The following is a 25878-nucleotide window of genomic DNA, read 5'->3' as shown; positions in this document are numbered from 1 at the left end:
AAATTAGATACATTTTTCTATCAATATGTACTAAGTTTTTTATTTACACAAAATTACTAACTTTTTAGATAATAAATTTAACCCGTTACAAAGCTTATTCTATACTAGTTGAAGTTCATGTGCTATGTACGTGGAGAGTAATTTGTATGTTAAATTTTAATTATCATGTTATTATTAAATGCATTTAAATTTGAATATAAAATCCGAAAAAAGAACCAAAATAAAAAAATTAAATTTTTGGGCAAGAAGTCAAAAAAGACTAGAAAAAAAAGGAAATGATCCATAAAAAATAAAAATAAAAATAAAACATCTTTAAACGAAAATGTTGCCGTTTTGGTTGAAAGAGAGATGTGAAAGTATACCTTTCACACTTCTTCTATATAGATAGATGATGTTTTTTTTTTCTTTTTTCTTTCTTTTTTCTTAACATCAAATTAGATTTCACGAATTAAAGGTTTTTTTTTTCTTCTCTCTTTTTCTCCCTCTCGTGAGGTTGATAGGATTTTGAGTTTAGAATCTCTTCTTAGGGCCGGAGTCTAGATCAACCACTGGTTGGTTGCCAAACTCTTGACCCTTGAGATGGTGGCTGTGGTCGGTGGTTGATGGGCACGGTCTATTGGCAATAGAGGCGTAGATTTGGTGTAAAGCGGGAGGTTGCTGGTGGATATGTGGCGCAAGGGCAACATTCGGGTTGTTTTTGTGTTCAGCTTCATCGGTGGAGGTTGCGCTTCTGCTGTGATAGTTCTGCTCAGTTCCAGTTTCTTTGACTTCCATACAATGGTTGTTGGCTTGTCATCAACATATATTCCTGTATGATTGAGACTATTCATAGGTTTTATTGTCTTTTGTTAATTTTAATAAGGGCGTTATTTTCGCTAAGTTTATGTATTGTAATAAATGAGGTGGTTTCCCCATATTCTGATTTTGTTTATGCGTCCCACCTATTTGAGTTGGTTATCGACGGTGTGTGTGTTTATATGTAGATTTGTTTCTAGACCATGTTGCTTGTGTCCCATGTATTAGGGGTTTGGTGTCGGTCGATTGGTTTTATCCATCGACTGTAGTGGTTCTTGTTAACGAGTTTTGGTCCCGCTCGATTTTATTTGTGCTGAACGGGTTTTTTTCCCATTAGGTCTCGACACTTATGTTCACCTTTGTGCTTCGTCCGTCTTCACTGGTGGATCTAGTCAATGTTTAGGATTGAATTCCCTTATAGATTGTGGTCATTTGCGACTATTTGTGCAATTTGTTAATTTATTGATGAAATTTTCCGTTTAAAAAAATGATGTTTGTTAATTAATAACTCTAATAAGAACTAAATATGTTATTGGTTGTGTAAAGATTCAAAATTAGATTAATAAGCAATAAGTATATTACATTGCATGTTTTTTTTCATATGTTTTTAAAGCAAATACCATTATTTATTAGTAAATATTGATTTACTGAAATTTATTCGGTATCAATACTTTACTTATCAGTAAATAATGTATTTACGCTAGGTAAAATATTTATAAGTTGTTACCGGTTTAGTCTATTTACCAAGTTTGTTATTAAAATTGATTCAACAAATGAATATAGAACTCAAAATAGAAAATAGGCACAAGAGATTGGTATCGCAGTTCGGTAACCACTTACTCCGTGGGGTCTCACCCAAATAATGATCAATCCACTAAGAACTCAAACTTACAACTCAATTATGACTCCTCAAAACTCCCTCTCAAAACAAAACGTTTATAAACTGCAATTTCTTAATAGACTTGATTGACGAGATCCCCTCGACTTACAATGTTGAAATCCTTTCAACAAAATTTCTCTCCTGAAAAACTAAATATCTTCTCCCGAAGAAAATAAAATACAAGTGTTTACAATATGATTTGACTCTCTAAAATTCTGAGGCTATCCAGGCTTACTAAGATTATTGAGAGACTTTAATTAAATCGCCAAATCGACCAGCTGTCAAAAACTTCAATGTCATCCACTGCACACAGTCTATTGAACCTTTATTGTAACAAATCTTGGAACATAGCTGTAAAATCTGGTTTAAAGTCAACTGCTGTAAATTCTTATTATCTCTTATATAAATGCTGTATGATCCTTGCAGAATACTTTATGAACTTGGACGTTTTTATACAGCCAAATAAAATCTACTTTGCAAATCAATTATCCCACCAATTTCTAACTTACCAAAAAGGATTAAAAGTTGACTTTCACTAAATCATATCAAAATCAATTTCCAAAATAAGTTTTTTGCAGCAAGTTAATTTCCAAAACAAATATTCTGTAGCAAATTAATCAACTCATCGATTTTTAACTTTCGAAAATCACACAAAGTTGACTTTTACAAATCAAATCAAATTGATTAATTTTAACAGTTTCTAAAAAGACATTTCCTGCTGCCATTAAACTTTTCATTATATCATCACCATCAAATCCTTTCTAAGTCATGCTCAAAATAATGTCAACAAATCAATTAAAACAAATCCATTAATGAAAATCTCAACACAAGTAATGGATTTACTTTAATCGTTTTAAAAATATGTTATCTAATTTAAAAACATTTTTAAAATATGGTATTTGTGTGTTACAATTTCTCCAAGGAGTAAGTGGACTAATCACATGGGCTGTATATCCTAGAGAGAACAGAGGCATTTGTTTCGGGTTAGTCTATTTCGATGGTGTAAATTAGGCTATATATATATATATATAAGGTGGTAATGATATGAAATACGACTCGAAATTAGCACGAAATTATTGAGTTTGAGTTTATTATAAATAAGTTTGGATTATAATCGGATTGACACGATGAATATGATTAATAAACGAGTTAGGTTAGAGTTGACCTCCTAACACGAAGTGACACGATTAACTATATGTGTTATTTACAATCTAATGATATGAGATATAATATAAAAGTTTATATGACATATTAAATAAAAATAATATGAATTTTAATGTTTGTAAGTAAAATTCATTTATTTTTTTAAAGGAAAAGATAAATTGACCAATAAAAATATTAAGCATGTTATGATCGTGTTAACTAAGTTATTATTATATTAGTTATTTATTTAATATATTAATTTAAATGAGTTATGTTGGTTGACACGATTAATAAATTGGTCGTGTTTGGATTGACATTTTTGACACATTTAATAAATGGGTCGTGTTTGGGTTGATACTTTCTGATACGATTAATAAACGGGTTGACACGAACACGACCTACCAACATGAATTGCCACCCCTATAATATATGTACTGTTTTTGAATTCTAATTATACACTACCACTTTTAGAGAGAAAAGTAATGGTCCGTTATAGTTTTGTGGAAATTTATTATTTATGTCATTTTAAATAATTAGGTGTTATTATAGTCTTTTATTTTCTCTTTATTTTTTTCATTAAAGAGCCACTAAAAGGCTTGGATACATGACAAATACAAAGTTATAGAAACGGGTGTCACTCACACGACTAGGCAATATAAACGCACTCTTAACCTAAATAACAGAGATGACTCTTCTAATAAGTGGTATGATAACATAATTCGGCCAAACAAAAAAGACTCCATATGAGCCACATCCTAATTCCAAAATCGGGCCAAATCACACAACACATACTAAAAGCAGTGGAGAAACCATCCTCTAACTAAGACAAAACACCGGTAGATAGAGAAACAATCACTGTTATTACAACAACAACATAAACAAAAAAACATAAAAACTATAAAAACTTTACAAAAATTCCAAAAGATCAAGCCCCTTAACGCTAAAAATACGTGAAGCACGGTAGCAACGGCGCTAGAAAAAAAACACCTAAAATGACAATGGAAGCTTAAAAAATATGGCAGCGTATGAATCTCACGTGCCGTCACTGACAGGCGGTGATTGCCACACGCGTTGGTCCAATAATGATTATTTCATTATATTAAAAACGTAAGAAAAAGAAGAACAATTAGGACACAAACACAAACAAATGTAGTTTTCATATATTCTCATTACAATAATGGATATATCAATATACACCAGCTGACAATAAGTGCACATATACATACATATATTTAAAAAATTTAGCTATGAGAAAAAAATGTAAATTAACCAAAACTAAATGCATGATAAAGTCAATTCAAGGGGGTTGTTAAGAAACATAATTCGAAAAATCAGCTATATAAATGATATTTGTGCACAGGGATAGAGGGAGCTTGGGCTCAAGCTCCCCTGACTCAAGTGTCTCCATTATTACTTTTTTCCAATTTCTAGTTATGTCCCGACCTTTTCTTATTTAACCCCCTCTAAACTTTTTAAAATTTTAAAGTCTCCCCCACTTTTTCTTATTTTACCCAAATTTTTTTATATAATTAGCATTTTATGCGTATGTTTTTGAAAATTTCATTTACACTATTTGTTATATCTTATTATTTAAATATTTTGTTTATATCCATTATAATTTCAAATATAAAAACCCAAAAATTATGAGATTTTGATCAGTATTTATAATATTATTTGTTGACGGTCAAATTTCGTCAACAGAAATACGCCGGATTACCCTCTGGTATTCCGTTGGGTTACCGGCTAGAAATTAACTATATATTTGAAGTGTTTATTGTATTTTTGGAAGCATGAGAATAATGCTTGAATGAGAGGACAAACAAAATTTATAGTGGTTCACTCTGTTAATGAAGAGCTACATCTACTTGTGTATTGTATTTCCCTTGGGCTCTTTTTGGATTACATAGAATCAACTCTCTATTCTCTGATTACATATGAAAAATAGCCAAAAATCCTCTCCCTTTCTTCATTCGGGGCCTTGCCCTTTTTATAGCCAGAGATTACTTCATGGGTGGTTTTTCTTGGTAGGCCCATCCACTTGAGTGCCCTACTAGTCTATGAACCCAGACCCATAGCCTGTCACCACCTTTTTTCACTGTTCACTCATCCAATTTGTCCCCTTTTGCGGCTATGCATATCCCCCATTAATACTCCACCATCCATTAAAGGGTGGTTTAGGGGCTTGTAATTAATGTCTACATTACTGACATTTTTTAAACCTAGACGTAACTCCCTTATCCACTAAGGGAGTTTTCTGGGGATGTGGACCCATGTTGGTACGGTCGTCCGTCTAGAAGCCTCTCCTCCTTGGAAGGGTCGGCCGTCTGGAGGCCTCTCTTCCTTGGAGGAGTCGACCGTCTGGAAGCCTCTCCTCCTTGGAGGAGTTGACCGTCTGGAACATTACTGACATTTTTTAAACCTAGACGTAACTCCCTTATCCACTAAGGGAGTTTTCTGGGGATGTGGACCCATGTTGGTACGGTCGTCCGTCTAGAAGCCTCTCCTCCTTGGAAGGGTCGGCCGTCTGGAGGCCTCTCTTCCTTGGAGGAGTCGACCGTCTGGAAGCCTCTCCTCCTTGGAGGAGTTGACCGTCTGGAAGCCTCTCCTCCTTGGAGGAGTTGGCCGTTCGGATGTCTCTCCTCCTTGGAGGAGTCGTCCGTTTGGAGGCCTCTCCTCCTTGGAGGAGTCGACCGTCTGGAGGCCTCTCCTCCTTGGAGGAGTCGTCCGTCTGGAAGCCTCTCCTCCTTGGAGGAGCTGGCCGTTCGGATGCCTCTCCTCCTTGGAGGAGTCGTTCGTCTGGAGGCCTCTCCTCCTTGGATGAGTCGACTGTCTGGAGGCCTCTCCTCCTTGGAGGAGTCGACCGTCTGGAAGCCTCTCCTCCTTGGAAGAGTTGGCCGTTTGGATGTCTCTCCTCCTTGGAGGAGTCATCTGTCTGGAGGCCTATCCTCCTTGGAGGAGTCGACCGTCTGGAGGCCTCTCCTCCTTGGAGGAGTTGGCCGTTCGGATGTCTCTTCTTGTTGGAGGAGTTCGTCCGTCTGGAGGCCTCTCCTCCTTGGAGGAGTCGTCCGTCTGGAGGCCTCTCCTCCTTGGAGGAGTCGACCGTTTGGAGGCCTTTCCTCCTTGGAGGAGTTAGCCGTCTGGAAGCCTCTCCTCCTTGGAGGAGTTGGCCGTTCGGATGCCTCTCCTCCTTGGAGGAGTTAGCCGTCTGGAAGCCTCTCTTCCTTGGAGGAGTCGACCGTCTGGAAGCCTCTCCTCCTTGGAGGAGTCGTCCGTCTGGAGGCCTCTCCTCCTTAGAGGAGTCGACCGTTCGGATGCCTCTCCTCCTTGGAGGAGTCGTCCGTTCGGAAGCCTCTCCTCCTTGGAGGAGTTGGCCGTCTCTGACGTGGCAGCCCATATTTTCCCACACAACATTATTAATTTAGTTTACAACTCTAGAACCAAAAAAAAAAAAAAAGTTTAAAACCTTCATTTAACTCAAGCTCCTGCTAAACAAAATTTTGACTTCGTCACTGTTTGTACAACTCAACCATATTTTAATTCACCCCTCATAAAAGGGTTAGGGCGTGTAATTTAGGCTCCCCTTACAAAGAAAGTCATAAAGAATACTTTGGGCCTATTGTTAGAAGCATTGGTCAAACAAGGTATATAAATTTAAGAATGTTCTCCGGTAGGCTTCTCAATAGTCTGGTAAAAATCACATCTAATTAAAAAAACATGTATAGTAAATAATTTATGATACATTTTTTCATCTGTAAGAAACTACCGATATTCATTTTTTTTATAATCCAACCAGAGAAACTCTCACACATTTATCATCATAAGTCATGACATATACTTGACTTTTGCTATTTATTAAGCACTTCTTTTTTTGAATTTCACTACAAGAAAAAGGGATTTTTGCGACGACTTTTTGTCGTCGCAAAAACCCCCATGTCGTCGCAAATAAGTGTTTTTGCGACGACATGTCGTCACAGTTATGTCGTCGCAAAAAAATAGTCACAAATACCTTTTTTGCGACGACATTTTTCTTTTGCGATGACGCTTGTCGCTAATACCCCGTTGTTTAATTTGTCGTGATATAATATTTTTTGCGATGACAATTTCAAAATGTCGTCGCAAATAATTACCCTTTTTTGCGACGATAAGTATAAAAAAGTCGTCGCAAAAACTGAAATAAATTTTTTTTTTGAATTTTTTAAAAAATGGCAATTAATTAATTTTTAATAATTTTAATTAAACATTATTATGTTACATACTGAATATAATTTATTAAGATACATTAAAAGTAAAATATAAATTAATATTAAAAACAGTAAATCTAAATAAATTTATAAAATATATTATGAATACTACATGAAGTGCATAAATAATGTTCAACAAAATATAAAAGTCTAAATAAAGTGAAAAATCAAACAGAACATATAACGGAACTATTCATCTAGGTTTGTAGCATCGCCAACAGCTGAGTCATCATCTGAAGGAGGCAGATGAGCGTCTAGGTTAATTGGTTCTGGACGAGCAATCGTAGGTAATTAGATGTTGGGCTGCAATTTAGACACCAACTCTAACATCTTCATCTGATTGTCATAAATCTTCATTTGTTCCCGGTACGATTTCTTTAAATAACGATCCATACGCGGGTCAGGTTGAGCCGATGATGTTGCGTCCGAGAATGAACCACCAGATGAAGGAGAAGCCTCGGAGTAATGCTTTTGGTAGAGCATCGGACCCATTCATTTCTTATGTCCTCTACGCATGCCAAGAACTTGCTCCAAAATCCCATGCTCGTCAAGGGGGGGTCTAGTCGCGCTTGAAGTAGTTTGTGTTCTCTGCTGTCTCTCCTCCTCCAGAGTGTTCTACATAATAAGACATTATAATTATTTTTACGTGTTATAAAACCACTATTTCAGTATAAAAAAATTTAATAAGAAAAGTAAAAATACTTACGAAAGTCTGTTCCACATGGGTATTAACCCAAGAGTCCCCGCGACGATGCATGTCCGCCCAATTGTCTATAGCAGACATCGGCTCTTGGGTCTCCGTACTGGCCTGTGAAATAAATTACATTTATTAAAATTCTTAAATTCTAACTAAATTTCGGCAGCATAACGACCTATTTTTCATATAATCCAAAAATCAAAACCTGTAAAAAAACAACTTTAAAAGATTTCGGCACACCATAACTACAAGATGTGCCACTCAGAACAAGAATCACAAACATATAAATACGTTAATGATAAAAAAATAAGTACTAACCTTCTTGTTGTGATGTTGAGAGTACGATAACCGACCATGTAGGCTTGGATACTTTTGGTTGCTGCGATTACTTCTATTTGCCTATGATATTTTATGTTTATGATTAACTATAATAAGTAATAGTTACTTGAAATTATATATAAAAAATCATCAAGTTCTAATAAATCTATAATTACTTGAAATTTGTCGCCGGAGAACCTATCGCAACAACGATCCCAATGAACTTGATTTCTCATGTTACTCGGGAGACTTTCTCTACCGTAGCGTTTGTAGTGGCGGTGCAAGAAACTTTTCCAGTCCTTGTAGCACTTTGCTGCCTCCCTATCAACAACGGACCTCAGAATGCCGTTCTTGTAGTTATAATCCACGTTAAACCAATCCTTGCAAAACAGTTTCACATCGTTAAAATGCATTGTTAACTATATTATAAACTATACAAAATGTACCATTAAAAAAATACCAGCATCCGGTCCTGAATTGTCCTCTTGTCCACGTCGCTAATGTCCTTCCAAGCATCGTGGAAGGGCTCGCATATGTCCCTGGTATGAATACCAACCGCACTATCAAACCAGGCACCATATTTACCAAGCGCCTTCCAAGTACCTCCCGCCTCATCAAATTCCACTGTGATTTTCCCGTCTTGAAGGACCTTTTGGGCGATTTCATAACCTTTTACCTCACCTCGACCTCTACGTTGTCGAGGTTCAGGTGCTGTAAGCATATGAAAGCAATTAGTGATAAACATGTACAACTACATTTATTTACTATATGATAGACCGAGAAAAAAGTCAAAATAACATACCAGACTCACAGTAGGCGGGGACTCTGTGAGGACCGGGAGGAGGCTACGCTCCCCCTGAAGAGCCAGCGCAAGTCGCTAACGTTCCAGCCATCAATGTCTGTGAACAAATTCATATTAATAACAATATTTATAAATTCAAAATCATAATATTAAAACGAAATATGAGAAAAATGACAAAGATTACTATACTGTAGTTCTACTCATCGTCGCTGCTATATTGTTGATTATCGCCATCATCATTTATGTCATCATCGTCTTCAGATTCGATGACTTCCTCTTCAACGTACTCCTCTAAAGTTTCATCGTCTTCATCATTAATAAAATCATCAACTACAGGAGACTTATCTTTCATAATTGCATCAACATCGGAAGTGACAACATTAGACGATCCATCATCTCGATTCAATACAAATGAGTCAATCTCTGGTAGTTCCACTAATAACTCAATATTTCTAGACTTTGTATCCTGGACTATCATCACGTCATCAATGTCAGTTTCTGGGATGTCCCAAATATGGCGATGTCTAAAGTGTTCTACAACCTTCCAGTTTGGACCGTTAAATAAATCGTCTACGTAAAAAACTTGTTCTGCTTGAGATGCAAGTATGAAAGGTTCGTTCTCGTACCACGTGTCTTTAACAAAAATACTTATTCTATTTTTGTAGTGTTGAATCTTTTTCTTTTCCGGACGAGTGTCAAACCACAGACATTTAAAAAGCATAACAGAATTGTCATTCAAGTAGGACAGCTCATAAATGTCCTCTAAAACTCCATAAACATTTGGTTATCAGGTCCGCGAACACAAACACCACTATTTTGAGTACTTCGATTCATATCCCGATTGCGTGTCAGAAACTTGACACCGTTCACCACACAACCAGGATAACTTCGACATGAGAAGCTTGAACCACTTGAAAGCGAAAGTATTTGATCATTCACTTCTGGCTCATTCTGCTTTCGAATATTGAAAATCTGCAAGGAGACATGAATATTCTATAAAACGCCACTTTTTAATGACTTAACAATGTTAATGCAAATTAATTATAAACGAACCTTATTCTTAAACCATTTTGGAAACTCTTTCGATTGAATTTCATCCAATGGTATGATTCGACCGTCGGCATCAATCTCCTTCCTATGGTCACTACAAAAGTGAAAGTAATACGTACTCAATGAACTGCTGAATTTCTGGACAGTTCTGTAGGACGTACCACTCGGCTTTCTCTCGCAAATGAGTATCCAAGTGACGGGGTCATCTTCCCAATTGGCCGACAGCGAGTATCAAATACAAAAATCTTTTTAACAATATGATCTTCATCATCCATCTAATTTCTGTCCAGTCAGTTAAACCGTGTTTTAACTCCAGTTAAATACAACGAACAAAAAGTCAGAGCTTCGTTGACAATGTAAGCCTCAGCAATCAAACCCTCAGGACGTGCACGATTCTTAACATATTTCTTTAACGACCCAAGAAAACGTTCAAATGGATACATCCATCTTAAGTGAACTGGTCCTCCTCGAATGGCTTCTTCAGGCAAGTGTATAACTAAATGTACCATCATGTCAAAAAAGGCAGGAGGAAAAATTATTTCTAACTTGCATAAAATAAGCACAGTATCTTGTTGAGCTTTCTCTAAATCACTTTTTCGCAATGTCCTTGAGCATATTAACTCGAAAAAATTACTTAATTCTGTTATTGCATCAACGATCTCTTTCTTCATGAATGGTCGTATCCCTGTTGGCAATAATCGCTGCATTATGATGTGACAGTCATGTGATTTTAGCCCAGTAATTTTATTCTTCCCTTCGATCACATTTTTCTTTAAATTTGAAGCAAATCCATCAGGAAACCTTACTGATTTTAAAAAATCACAAAACTTTTTACTGTCGTCAGGAGATAGTGTATAAGACGCATGTGGTTTCATCCAACGATCACCGTCTTTATACAAATGCAACTCCTTGCGCACCCCCATATTTTGCAGATCGATTCTCGCCTTATCCGTATCTTTACTTTTTTTGTCAATGTCTAGAATTGTGCCCAATAAGCTGTCACATACATTCTTCTTAATATGCATGACATCTAAGTTGTGACGTAACGACAATGACTTCCAATAAGGCAACTCCCAAAAATACTCTTCTTTGTCCAATTAAGCTCGCTTGCATGTCTTTTCCGCTTCTTCCCACCATACTTTTCATGTTTACCAAACAATCTGAAGGACACATATATTTTGTAACTGAGCTAAGATTTGGTGAATAGGTTTTCGAGCCGGAGGAGGTCGTTTCTCAACCATACCATCAAACTTTTTATTTTTTCTCATCCCATGTTTAATAGGAAGCCATCGCCGATGGCCAACAAAACAAGTCTTACTTGTTATCCTCTTTGAAGGAGTTACAACGTTGCAAGTTGGGCATGCTAAATAGCCCTGATCACTCCATCTAGATAAACTACTACAAGCAGGAAAATCATTAACAGTCATGAGCAACATAGCTCGAATTTGAAATGATGTATTCGAAATTGTGTCACGTACAATTACTCCATCATTCCACAAATCTTTTAGCTTATCCACAAGAGGCCTTAAAATGACATCCATATCCTTTCCGGGTGCATTTGGGCCAGGAATCAACAATGTCAACATCTTATAAGGATCTTTAGTGCATAACCACGGAGGTAAATTGTAAGCCGTTAAAACCATCGGCCACATACTGTATGAGAGGCTCATGTTACTGAAAGGATTAAAACCATCAGCGGCCAACCCCAAGCGAACATTTCTCGGCTCACGTGAAAACTCAGGATACTTTTCATCTATCCCCTTCCATTCAATACCATCGACTGGATGACGCATTAAATCCTCATCATTTGAACGCCCACGCTGGTGCCACGCCATATCTTTAGCTGTGTGACGAGAACCGTACAGACGCTTCAACCGATCTGTTAACGAGAAATAACGTAGTACTTTCCACGGGACTTGTTTAGTACCCTTTGTCTTTTTTTTCTTCCAACGTGATGTTTTACATACATGACATGTATGTAGATCAGTGTTCTCCTTCCAAAATAAAGCACAATCGTACTTGCAGACATGAATTGTTTCGTAACCCAATCCAAGTTTACTCATGAACTTCTTCGACTCATAATGAGAAGAAGGTAACTTCACATCTGGAAATGCATCTTTCAATAGACTTAAGACATCATCCATACACTCATTAGGCCACTTGTATAACACTTTTAAATGCATCAATTTCACTAAGAAATTTAAAGATGAATACTTAGTGCAGCCCGGATACAATCCCACCTGGAGCTCAGAAAGTAGATACTTAAATTCAGCGTATTGTGCATCTTCTAGATCCACATGCGTCTCATCCAATATTCCATGGTCATCATTAATCCCGGCAACGTCTTCTAAGACTGCAAACATCTCGTCTACTGGTTGATTAACTATTGGGTCTACACCTGAAAGCGCCTCTACTTCACCACGGTGAATCCATGTTCTATACAATGGATCAAAACCATATCGATGTATATGCGCTCTCACAGTTTCTATTGGATGCATTTCATGGTTTCTACATTTCATACAAGGACAGCTGATATGGCCAATTGAAGTTACATAATTTTTGGCGACCTCAATAAAAGCAGATAATCCATTCCAATATTCATTCGACAATCAGTTCCTCAAAGAAGTCCAACTTTTGTCAATCGGCATTTCAACTATAAACGACACCAGACATAACAATTTATTAATGTGTTCAATTAATTTTAATTTTATTCTTAATTAACACAATTAAGTTTTATTAATTAAATTGTGTTAATTAACTTATTAAAATTATGGTTTCCTAAGTAAAATTCGGCAGCATAACGACTTATTTTTCATATAATCTAAAAATCAAAACCTGCAGAAAAACAACTTTAAAAGATTTCGGCACACCATAGCTGTAAGATGTGCCACCCAGAACAAGAATCATAAACATATACTAAATTTCAACATAATCCCGAATTCATACAACTACTAAAATTTTAAACTAAACAAATATAAAATACTTACAAAGTTCAAACCCACTAAACGGGGGCTGAAAATAGAAGGATTACGTCGGAAGAACCGTGCAAACAAGGATGAAGGCGAAAAATCAAACGCCTACATCAAATTAAAACATCAAACATAATTTTCAAACACCAAAATTAACATTTTATTAACATCTAGAGTAACATATAAACACAATAATAAGTATAATGATTCTAAGTTCTAAATATAATCTAGTCATCTAGTTCTAAATTCTACTCATCTAGTTCTAAGTATAATACTTAGGAAATAATTTTAAGTTCTATAATCTAGTTCTAATAACAAGTATAATGCTTAACAAATATAATGCTTAAGAAAAAAAAGAACAATATTGTTAAGAAAAAAAAAAATACCTGTTCGTGAACGGGCGGGCGTGGGGTGGCGGGACCGGGGCGGCGGGAGCAGGGCGCCAGGAGCGGGCTGGCGGAACCAGGTTTTTTTGGAAAGAGAGAGATATTGCAGGAGAGAGAGAGATATTTTGCAGAGAGAGTCGGGAGAAAATGAAGAAGAAGAAGAAGCGTATATTAGGTCACAGTTATTTGCGACGACACATTCGTCGCAAATAAATTTAAAATATCGTCGCAAATAATTTTTTATTTGCGACGACAATGTCGTCGCAATTAATACAAACATCGTCGCAAATAACCTTTTTTTTTTCCGCGCATACTTTCTCGTCAACTGGATTATTTGCGACAACATTGAAACAATGTTGTCGCAAATAATCCAAAACTATTTGCGACGACGTGTCGTCGCAAATATTCGCTGCTTGTCGTCGGAAAAAAAATGGATTACCTTGGCGCCAAAAATCCGCGCCATTGAAATTTGCGCGCCAATATTATTTGCGATGACATTAAACTTATTAGCGACGACATGTGCATTTTATTTAACGGAAGGTATTTGCGACGACATGTCGTCACAAATAGTGAATTATTTGTGACGACATATGTCGTCGCAAAAAAAGTCGTCGCAAATGGGCATAATTGTTGTAGTGTTTGTATACTAAGCACTTCTTGTACCCATGTCATTCCTAGTGTATTTGCTTCTTTTCCTGTTGGCATATATATATATATATATGTATGTATGTATGTGTGTATGAGAAATATCAAATAAGTAAAAGGTCAAGGGCTTGAAAATGTCACCTAGCACGAACAACTGTAAAGTACCTTGTGTTATGAAAGAAAAATGTTAAAAACGTCAATAGCTTTCTGCATGTCGTAGTGTTATTATGTGGGCCTCCTTTAAGATATCTACATGATCGTTTCCCAATTGCATGTCATTTTCAGTCGTCAAGAACCACAATGATAACACTGATAATACCATGGAATGCCAGAATGGCTATTCCTAACGATAATTATGAACTCTTTTTAATATAGTTCTACAATTCTTGGACTCTGGTTGATGAATGATGAAAGATCTACATGCTTAAGGACATGTTTGGTGCACCAATTGTATTGCATTGTATAATTTTTATATAATACGGTTTTTGGTTAGTGGTATTATTAAATATTATACTATTTTTACTATTGTAATCTATTTACATATTAGTTTGTAATAAGATTAAATTTAGCCTAATCATAACCTAATTCGACTCTAATATCGATTTGAACCCAACATTTTGAGGAAGCAAGGGAGAAAGTAGAGTTGCTATATAGGGTCTTTTTGTAAAAAAATTTAAAAAATGAGGTCAAATTGTAATTTTTAAAAAATTAAGGGGTGACAATATAATTTTAAAAAGTTGAGGGGTCAAAATATAATTTTAAAAAATTGATGGATTAAAACATAATTTTTTAAAAGTTTAGGGTCAACATGTAATTTTAAAAAAATATAAAACCTAACATTACTCCGGTCTCAAAACTCAACCCCAATGTCAATCATAAAACCCAATCTTGAGTCTTGATATTTGTGAAATATTTTATATATTTTTAATATGATATTTTATACAATACAGAGTGTTTATACGGTATATTAAATATGCTCTGAGAGAGAACAAAAAAGAAGAGGGAAAAAAATTTCATAGCCACGTATATCACTTGCATGCTGCACGAGTTCCGTAGCTCTTTTTTTTAACAGTAATTAAATTCAATAGAGTTAGCAACGAACGACATTGATTGAGACAATTGGCAAATCCGTTGGTCCCAATGTGTTTGTGATTTTTTTTTTTGGAGCAGACATTTCATCGGATCGAAGCAATATAATATCTGACCTTCTAAATTCTTATTTGACATTTCTTTTATATATACATATATATATATATATATATGATTGGAATATAGTTCAAAATGGTCGACATATGTAATCAATCGCCTCTAGCGCATGACAAAGTGAATGAGTTTGCCCCTCCATTTCAAGCAAAGGAAACAATCATACCATCCGAATTGCTTTGTCGCAAGTCCATTGGTTACATATTTGTTTTGTGCGCCCAATATTTCTGCAAATCTTTTCAGCTGCAGGCATAGAAAAAGAAAGTACAAAATTGCAAAAAGGCAAAGACATTCACATTCATAATTTATGATATCTCAAAGAATATTTTTGTACACGTATTTTTTTTTTTTTTTGCTGGAAAAGATTTTTTTAACACGGATTTGAATGCAAGAAAATTTTCTTCTTCGTTGTACAACTGCCATATTTGAAAGAAAAAAAGTAATCAAAATTAGAAAATAAAAAAAAATAAAAAAACCGCACGTGTACTAACACGTGACTTGAAAGTGACAGCGACATGCTCCTCTCTTTTTCAGCATAGACCATTTCTGTCCTCAGTCCTTTCTTTGAAGCTCATGACAGAAGCCCCACAAAAGCTACATCCGAAAATTGACAGTTTTTGTAGTCTGGTGCATTCCCTGTCTTTTTAGCCTTCCCCACCCTAACATTTTCTTTTTTAAATGGTTTTTTCTTTCTTTGAAAAAGAAAATAAAAATTTTGAAAACATAAAATAAAAATTAAATTAAAAATCCTACACTTGTTCACTAGACAAGTTACGAGGTGGTCCCCACCCCAAGCCGACTTGGCTCGCTCCAACTCGGAAGCCACGGCTCCCGCACGTTAGCGCGTGTGGTCACCCAAATACAACTAAAAACGGACCAGAGAACTGAGGAGAAAATTAAACTAATTGGAAAAGAAAAAAAAAAAATAGTAACACACGAAGAAGAAACGTTGGGTTCTCTTTTCTCTCTAAGCTCCGGAGGGCGAAAGCGAGGGTTTTGTGAAGAAGAGAGAGAGGGAAATAAAACCCGAGTTTTAGGGAGAGATAGCGACTAGAGAGAGAAGCCCCAACCTTAGGCGGAAGAGGAGAGAGAAAGAGGGGGCGAGATTGGAGATTTTCTCTTTTTCAGCTGTGGTGAAGGCTAGGGTTTTCAAATTCATTCATGAAGGTAAAGGATATAGTCGAATCGTAATTATTTATCAATGTTGTTTTATGTCATTAATTCGTTTCTGTTATTGTGATTAGCGATATTAATCATACGCCTTAGGGCGCCATTAATTCTGATAATCCTGTTTAAATTCGAGATAAATGAGATTTTCCATGGATTGCCTGCTTAACCAAAGTGTGAAGCCAGAGTTTTTTCTGTTTAATTGGGTTCCTTGAATTCTAGGGTTTGGTATTTACAAATTTTTTTGGTCGGAAAATCGAAGAATCTGTATCACTTTCGTATTTGATTTTAGCTTAGGCTGGTCTATAAGTTAGCTAGGTCTCGCTTTATTCATCTTATGTGGTTATGGTGTGTATTTAGGGTTTTCATTTTAGTGCTTGTTTGGCTGTTTCAGGAGTAGAATATAAGCAATTTGGAAATTGCGGTTGAAAGTCTAATAATTGGATCCTCGTGGCTCTACAGCAGGCGCTTAAGCATCTGGTAATTCCCATTCTGATTTTGATTTGGATTTTGGTACATTGCTTAATTATTCATACAGATTAATCAATATACGTACGCTTGATCAATCTGTTTGGATGACCATTTGTTTGGTCTCTTTCTGCATAATTGATTTATTGTGGTCTTATACCTTCTAATTTTGGAAGTGACGCAAAATTATCGATTTCCTTATCCATACACTGCACTTTGTGGCACTTGTCAATTTTGATTCTTTCTATTTTTGATTCTTTCTATTGCGTGATATCAGACTTTTTTTGATCTGTAAGAACTCCAAACATCGTTAAAAGGTGGACATCTCCCTATTTTTTGTTCCTCACTGTCAGTTGTCAAAATTTTCTGTGTGGCTAGGATTAAATATATGTGGACAGGCAATTTTTCAGTATATTGTATATCTTCTGGAGTTTCATATATTGTTCTATTTTGTTTGGGGGCTCTTGCTGTCTCTTAGGAATCTCATTTATTGCGTGTGTATTTTGCTAATGCTGTCTTCATTTGAAGTTGGATTTAGCATGAGATGATTCTGTTCTTCAGGGCTAAGTTGAACTTTCCTTCTGAACTTTTTTTTTCTTTCTAAATTGTTAAGAGTAAGGATTGAAAAGTAAATATAATGAAGTTGTTTCGAGCTAAGACCTTTCTTCGGAAAGAAACATTCTTATTTTGATCCTTTTTTTTTCAGTACTGTGATTGCATGATTTACCAATAATGAGAATTTGACTGTTGTTTCCTCTGTTTTCCGACTTAACTTCAGTTTCTGTTTTAGCTTAAGTAAATGTTACTAGATGTTGTCATAGATTATCTTATCCAAGCTATTAAGAATACTGATATTTTCCAAAGTAGTCCATTGATTTATGTTTGAACTTTATGCTTAACAAATAACAGTGGATTGTTTGCATTGATTTTTATGCATGTTTGTGTAACTTTGCGCCCTTTTAATCCCTGATTTGCTCTACATTTTTTTGAATAGAATGAATAAAGGTGGATCTTGGAAGGAAAAAATTACAGAACTATTCCTTAGGCCCACAAAAAAGTTATTTTGGTACAATATGGGAAGAGGGAAGGGAAGAGAAGGGAGAAAAAGTGAGGGAACGAGTGCAATTTTTTTGCTGGCGAGGAAGATAGGAAAAATGAGAATTTTAAAGCAACTCTATTTTTATTCCTAAAATTAAGTTTGAAATCTGTGATTATAACGATCTCCATCATATAAGACAGAATTTTGTTATCTGTCAAATTCAGTCGTGAAGATTTTCAAGTGACTTATTAATAAAAAGAATAAATAATAAATGATAAACGAATTTTGTTATCTTTATACGGTTAAACTGCATGTTCACAAACTTGTTGATGCAGTGTTTTCCAGAATACTTTGATAAATTTCGTTCTGAAGTCTACAACAATTCTGCATGGGAGAAAAAACGTTGTTTCTGCACAATTACTTATGTGAAATCAAGAAACATGGTATGTGAAGCAGTATGACGCTCGAGGATTTCTTCACCTTGACTGAGATGAAAGATGGGCTCACAGCCCTATCTCGAGTTGAGGAGCTGGTAACGGTAATGCAGAAGGAGAAAGATTGTGCGGTGAAGAATGTTGGTGATGCATCTAGGCAGTGGGCTGCTGTGGCCAGCACTATTGCTGCCACAGAGAATAAAGATTGCCTTGATCTTTTTATTCAATTAGACGGTCTCTGGTTCATTGATAGATGGCTAAAAGATGCTCAAAAGTTTTGTACTGATACAAATGAAAGCTTTGTAGAAGAGTCAATCACTGCTCTACTACAAGCACTTGAAAAGCTGCATATAAATAATGAGAGATCAGTGTCTTCAGGAATCTGGATTACGGTCAAGAATCTTCTTGGCCACAAAAGTTCTACAGTTCAGGATAGAGCAAGAATTCTGTTTGATAGCTGGACGCAGGAAAGGAAGGGAGACGCAAGTAACTGTGAAGTTGACAATGTTGTGGTATCTCATGATGATGCAAGTTCAAAGCTTGTTTCAGAGGACAGTAGACCATCTCCTTCAGGTATTCCTGTTACTTCTGAAGGAACTGTTAAAGGGGAAACTCTCAGTTCAGAACCTGCAGAAAGGGGTGATGATGTAGAGATCCATACTGATAACAATCCGCTTAGCACCCACAAAATCTTAGACAGTGCAGACACAAAAGAGAGATCTGCAGATCCCCTGCCCTCTTCTGTTGTTTCAAACCCTGTTAAAGAAAATCCTTCAGCGATAGAAGATTCCCCTGTATGTCCTTTAGGAGTAACGTCTGTTGAGACTAGTTTTCCAGATACGAAGAAAGGCACTGATGAAGGAACTACAGATTTCCAAATAGTGAATGAGTTCTCCCAAAATGAAAAGCAGGCAGACAAAGTTGAAAGTTCTATATCTAGTCCTGTGGAACCTGGAAGTGCTCCACTGGATGCCGCTGCTGCAAGTCCTCCGGAGTCAAAGAAGCAGCCTGATTTGCAAAATAAAGTTGAAGCCAGTGAGAATGATATGTGTGAAAAAATCTCTGCCACAGATTGTGCACCAGCTGATTCAAAGAGTGTGGTGGGAGAATGTAGGGTTGGAAATCATTGCAGTGCAGCGGAAGACGGTGAACGTCGTTCTAATGCATTGCAGGACTCATCTGTTAATGGTACTGTGTTTGGGAACCCTGAGGATTTAGAGACGTCTTCTAGGTTGGATGACCTGGGAACCGTTGACGAGGATAAGGAGCATGCTAGTGATGAAGATAGGGATTTTAGAATTGCATATGAATTCTCTAAGCCTGTGATGGATACCAAAAGTTCAGGTGCTATTAACAAGAGAAGGTCTGATAGTGAACTTGATTATGGTGTTGATGCTTTAGAAGTTGCTCGACAGGTTGCCAAAGCAGTTGAAAGAGAAGTCTTCAAAGGACCATTTACAAGCTCATCTTCTGAGAAAACCTCAGAAGGTGGACTGAAGCAACCAGGTAGCCCTGACTCCATAAATGAGAAACAGGACCTGCCTACCGAGATTCCACCAAATGAGGTGCCAGCTGCTCAAACCCGTTCTTCCGAGGCAGCTAATCTGGATACGACATCAGAGAACTGCAATCAGGATATAGAGTCCTCCCAGGTGACGGAAGCAGCACAAGAAATGGAGATTAACATAGAAAAAGGTTTGTGTGGTTTTGATCTAAATGAAGAAGTTTGCTCTGATGAGATGGATGGGCCTGGTAATACTGTATCCACACCAATTTCGGTTGTTTCTGCTTCGAGACCAGCAACTATTCCTGGATTGCCTGTAGCCCCTTTACAGTTTGAGGGTACTCTTGGATGGAAAGGATCTGCTGCTACTAGTGCTTTTCGACCAGCTTCACCGCGTAAAAATTCTGACAGTGATAAGAATCACTCTGTTGGGGGTACAAGCGATAGTGGCTCAAAGCAGAGGCACGATTTTCTTGATATTGATCTTAATGTGGCTGAGGGTGGAGATGATTTAGGGAAACAAATTCCAGCATCTTCTGGCCTTCCTTCTGGGGAATCATCTGTAGAAGTGAGCCAAAGATCAGAAAGGTTCAAGCTGGATTTAAACCGGATTGAGGATGATGGCGATGTTCTACCATCAAACTTAACAGTGGAAGGGCAGCATATGTACAACCGAAGCGGCCGTCGCAGCCCTTCTCCTGCCTCTTCATCATCATCAATGCAACCTTCTATGAGAAACTTTGATTTGAATGATAGGCCGGCCTTTCAAGACTCGTTAGATCAAGGACCTGGTAAGCCTTCACAGACTGTAAATCCACATATAGTGCCTAAACCAGATGCTTCTGTCATTTCCATAATGGGTACCAGAGTCGAGATCAACAGAAAAGAGTTTGTCCCTCAAGTCCTCTCCCTACCAAATGGCAAGGGTATAGAGTCTGCAGTAGATTCTACCATGACAAGAACAGGAAGCTTTCTGGGGTTGGCTCCCACTGGTTCTTACACTCCTGCGTCTGTGTTTGGTTATAATGGTCTGACAACAGGGCCTACAATGTCTCTGTCCTCTGCCTTATATGGACCCAGTGGTACAATCCCCTGCGTGGTGGATACACGAACCACGGTAATGCCTCAAATTGTGCCCTCTGCACCAGCTGTTCCACCTTATTCCCAGCCACCATTCATTCTGAGCATGACTAATACACAACCGGGTCTAAACGGTGCTGGGCCATCACGCCCCAATTTCGATCTAAATTCTGGTTTCATGGTTGAAGGAGGGAATAGGGACTCGGGTCTAAGGCAGTTCTTCATTACTGGGCAAGGAAGGCCGGTGGAGGAGCATTTGAGGACCAATTCACAGCCCCCTTCAAGTTCCAGCATTGGCGGAAAAAGGAAGGAACCGGATGGTGGGTGGGAAGCTTATCAATTTAGCTACAAACAGCAGCAACCACCGTGGAGATAGAAGTTTTTTTGTTCTCCTGCACTTATTGCTCTCTTTGGATCGATTCTTAAGTCCAACTAGTAGATTGATGCTTGCACTCCGATTTCGAAGATGATCCGGAAGAAATTAATAAAGCTGGAGGGATTGTCAATGTAACATGATTTATACGATTAATTGCTGAAGGGAAAGAAATTAGGTTCTTGTTTTGATTTTCTTGTATTTTCTTTTCTTTTTTCTGTTTCATAGGAGGCATTTCAAGGTAGAAGACTTGGGAATATTTAGCTGTAATTTCTTGTCCTTGTATATCACAAAAATATAGGAACGGGTCTCTAAGTTATATTCGTGGTGCTTCTTGAAAGTGAACGGTTTTGCCGGCAATTCTGTAGATGAAGAGAGTAAACGAGTGAAAAAAATATTTGACTGCCTCTTTCTTTATAAAGAAATCAACTCTCTTCCACCACCGCTTGACACCGGAAAAATGTTGGATTATATCATATAAAGAGTGCATGTTATTTTTTTTCCTAAAAAAATTATTTATTATTTATTATTTACTGGCCGAGCATGTTTTAAGAGCTTATGTTCAGACTTTAAGGGCTCCATATAGACCCTTTCGTTCGGATATTTGGGCTCGCAAGTCTAGTTTTAAGGTCCATCTAACGAAGTTGTAATATAGAGTAAATAACATATTTTAAAATTATTTAAAATAAATAGTAGTTTATTAAATAATAAAAAATAATTTGTGGTAAAAACGTGGAAAAAATATTTATCAGTCGTAAAAAAAAAAGTTATGTTGTTTTTTTACTGGTAGTGAATAAAATATTTAAGCGGTAAATTGTTATTTACTTTAAATAGTTTTAAAGAAAATGGTTGAAATTACTCTTATAATATATGAGATTCAATTTTTATCTTTTATTCTTGATTAAAACCCTTTTAATTGATACAGTTATTTAGCCAAAAAAAATATTAATAAAAGAGAAAAAATTCAGACTCTGCAAGCATATTTATCTCCTTTTCCCATAGTTTTAAAATCTCTCTTTACTTAATTTAATTTCATAAATTTTGCTATTTATTACGTTTTCCCCCAATAACCTCTGCTTTTATTAGGGCGCCTTTTTCTTATAAACTTTTGCTATTACAAAATTATCCTTAAATGAAGAGACAACAAAAAACACTTCTGTTTTCCAACTCCGAATGGAGGGTGGTGGAAGAAAACCTAATCAGTTCGGCTTCTACTGTCATTCCTGGAGGGATGGAGTGGCTTTTGTTTTGTTTAGGCTCATGGACAGTAGAAAGGATAGAGATAAATGTTGAATGTGAAGGATATAAAAAATTAAAATATTTGCTAAAGTTGTTAAGTAGATGGGAGAGCAAAATAGAAAGGTTGAATAATAATTTTTTGATTTATTTTTAGGAATGTGTTGCGTTTAATTAGTGTACTGGCCATCTTCCTTCGTAGTTATCGCGGTTGATGAACTGAACAAGTTCATGGATATTCAGAGTGCTTCATAGTTCACGTGAACCGATAGGATTATATCTCTACTACAACACCAACAACGAGTTTGTCGAGAATGGGACAAAACCAGGCGTGGGTTTCGTACTTATGCTATGGACTGTGGGGAAGGAGTAGTCGTCAACCATGTTCAACATGGACTAATTGAATATAAAGAGGGGAAAAATCCAAAATGCCACTCCTGACGGTAAAGTGTTATTCGTGCCACCCACTAAAATATGAACAATTAATTAATAAAAGAAAAAACAAATAGTTATAATGACATTGAATTATTTAGAATAAAACTACACAAAATTACTTTTCTCCATAGAGAGGGGAAAAAAAAAACAGTATGGACTAATTTCTCCAAATATTTGCTCAACAGAATGAGGCTCGTCAGTTCTCGCAGTTGTTGAGCCTGTGAGAGTTCGCCCATGTGCTAATGGACAAGCGACATATAGATTAGGGGCTTTTCGCAGTACACTAAAATTTCAGTCGTAGAAATATAGCAAAATCTTCAGAATATTTTAAGAAAAACAAACCATATATAGTAGGAAAAATATATCATTATTACGATAATTATTATGACATTTTTGTTATTTTTGAAATATTCTGCAAATTTTACAAATTTCAATACCAATCTAGCCATATTGTGTAATTATTTCTAGGGATCAGTAGTGTTTAAAAGAATAACACTTTCAGATAATTTGTATTCAATGTCAAGGGTGTGTTTATCCACATGAAAGAAAAATGGAATAAGAGCAATTCTCGCTTTTAATCATATGTTTTGCTTACAAATTTGAGGATAATAGTTTGGTAGATCCCCGTAACATAGGAAATTAAGAAAAAGAATCAATCCATACACCCCTTTAATATTTATTCCTTATTAAAGAGTGAATGCCTATTTGCTAATACACCCTTGATAAGTTCACGTCATAAAGCAATAATTATTTAATTTAGATTTTAGTAACTTGCATTGCTCGCATTTCTATACTGAAGATAGTAAACACTAACAAAGGAATAAAGATTGTTTCCCATTATACTATATCCTACTACACTATCAAATAGACAAGTAAATACTAAAAAAGAATCAAATAATTCTCATTATTATTACTTTACTTTCCTTTCTAATCACATTGCTTTTTCCTTACTTTCCTTTATGGTTCAACAAACACACCCCAATTATGTAAATAATTTAAACCCAATTTACTCATTATAGTGCGAGGAAATAAGTAATCTACAAAAAGTCGTACCGGCCTAATTCACTCTATGGATTGGTTGGCCTGTTAGCTACGTCCCAAAACAAATTGCTCAACAGCGATATATCAAATTACGTTTAGCTTTAAAAAAAAAAAAGTAAAAAAGTAGAGAAGAATCTTCTCAGAAGATCAGCCAAAAAAAGAAGAGAAAAACAGGAAATAAAATCCTATAGAAATAAGAGCATAAATAAGGAAATAACATTAGGAAACTAGTAGGAGCTAGACACCATGTCTATGTCTCCCTATGGCATCGACCAATCTTACTCGACCAAAATTGCTTGCTATTAAAACAACACCTAGTAATAAAAACATATAAGCTATCCTTTCGTATCTTAGCACCAAAACGTCAAATCTGCGGACCAGAAGTTGCTATCTGCGTTTATACCTGGGAAGATATCCGAGAGAGGAACATTCAGCATTATATATAGAAAGATATATAAGAATGACAGTCATGATTCGTGTCACATAAATAACTTTCTTTTTTGTCTTCTTCCTATTTTAACGGGTGATACTGCAGGTTTAAAGGGTTTTGAAAGTATCAACAATTTTTCTCTTTCAATTCTTAAGTTAATTTCACAGTGACCCTATGTGTTTACAACTTGCAAGGGAGATTTTAACAGCAGAATAACATAACAGGCTAAACTCATATCAAACCTATACATCTATATTGGTGCGGTTAAATGAAATATTCATCCAAATTAATCTGAACCTGAAACATATCTCATATGTACAGAAAAAGAACCCTTCCGAGCCACAATTAAACAAAAATAAAAAAAATAAATAACTGAGATGTGTTTCATACCTTGACTTGCTTTTAAACGAGTGCTTGGACTTTTTCTTTCCTGCTCCACTGATGTTTCTTCTCTGCTTCCTCTCACTCATGTCACTTTCAAATAGTTCCCTCATCTCTTCTGTCCTTGACTGAGTTCTTTCAGAAGAATGCTTAGGTTTCTTGCTAGCCTTCATCACAATTTTTCCAGCGTCCACAGCCTTCTTTTTAGCCTTCACAGCTTTTGCACGCCGGTAAGCCAGATCAACAAGTGACAAACCACTCTTTTCTTTTTGTTTTCCATTTCCCTGCGATTATCAACATGACAGTACTACTAACATGGCCAAAATAAATGTTTGAGGTGCTAATACAGGCTAGAGGAAAGGAGTGATGGATTGTGTATAAGATACAAGCCAAAACAGCATATGAATCAAGTTGCAGATAGCAATACACTCTTGGTGTCAACCAAATAGAGAGGCTGCAACAAAATTTGACCGAACATAACTAACATTTGCAATCTTATGAATCAATTCACACCACCACTACTACAACTGGCATCATAATCCACGGTGATCAGTTTGAATAGCATGCATCACCCAATTATTCGAAAAGAATCAACTTAAAAGACAATAAATTTTTTTTAAAAAGAAATGTGTGCATAGGTATTTATGCCTGCAATATACAAAGGCAAATACAGATGAATGAAAAAGAAAAGTATATAAGATACATACTTCTAGCTTTTCACTTTGATTTTCCTCTAGCATTTCTCTAGCTGCTTCCAGTTTTCGGCGCTTCTTCCGGGGCAAATTTTTCTGATCAAGACTCGAGAGGTATTAGTGGAAATGTGACATCTGATATTTTTCATGCAATTGTATTCATTAAGAAATAAGCATAGGATGGATGCAGGATTATAGTCACCTCTCGTTCTCGTTTCCTCTTTTCCTTCATCTTTAGGTCTTCTGCTTGTTGGGCACTGAGGACCTCGTTTCCAGATGTCTTTCCTTTTTCCAAAGATGCCTATCAATAGATATTTCAGATGTTAAGCTTAAAGAACATATTACACTAAGAAAGATGAGATATGCAAAGACCAAATTTAATCTTGTTGAAGCTATGAGATTAACAAGTTACATGGAAGCCTTTTACAGCAAAAAAAAAAAAAAAAAAAAAAATTTTTTCCATTTTTAG

The 25878-nt window shown here is 36.2% G+C and overlaps 2 protein-coding genes across 2 annotated transcripts in view; one reads left to right on the top strand and one right to left on the bottom strand.

Moving 5' to 3' along the window:
* The first annotated feature begins 16029 nt into the window (after positions 1-16029).
* Positions 16030-21517, top strand: LOC21404726. The gene is made up of 3 exons (XM_010111697.2): positions 16030-16296; positions 16691-16776; positions 18139-21517. The coding sequence occupies exon 3, from the start codon at positions 18261-18263 to the stop codon at positions 21195-21197; it is 2937 nt and encodes a 978-aa protein (XP_010109999.1). The 5' UTR covers positions 16030-16296; positions 16691-16776; positions 18139-18260; the 3' UTR covers positions 21198-21517.
* A 2321-nt stretch (positions 21518-23838) lies between these two features.
* Positions 23839-25878, bottom strand: part of LOC21404725 (DEAD-box ATP-dependent RNA helicase 28) — an 8171-nt gene continuing 6131 nt past the window's right edge. The window contains exons 16-19 of the mRNA XM_024174529.1: positions 25612-25710; positions 25425-25505; positions 24727-25001; positions 23839-24309 (exon numbers count right to left, since the gene is read on the bottom strand). Of these exons, the coding sequence (XP_024030297.1) occupies positions 24294-24309; positions 24727-25001; positions 25425-25505; positions 25612-25710 (471 nt within the window). The 3' untranslated portion in view covers positions 23839-24293. The remainder of the gene's footprint in view (positions 24310-24726; positions 25002-25424; positions 25506-25611; positions 25711-25878) is intronic.

The sequence above is a fragment of the Morus notabilis genome, unplaced genomic scaffold (genome assembly GCF_000414095.1).
Source record: "Morus notabilis unplaced genomic scaffold, ASM41409v2 Scaffold535, whole genome shotgun sequence".
NCBI lineage: Eukaryota > Viridiplantae > Streptophyta > Magnoliopsida > Rosales > Moraceae > Morus > Morus notabilis.
Note: the sequence above shows the minus strand (reverse complement) of the source record. Positions and strands in the feature narration are given on the sequence as shown.

What these genes read in the sequence shown, in the direction of transcription:
- LOC21404726 (XM_010111697.2), top strand. Translation starts at nt 18,261, where the DNA reads ATGACGCTCGAGGATTTCTTCACCTTGACTGAGATGAAAGATGGGCTC.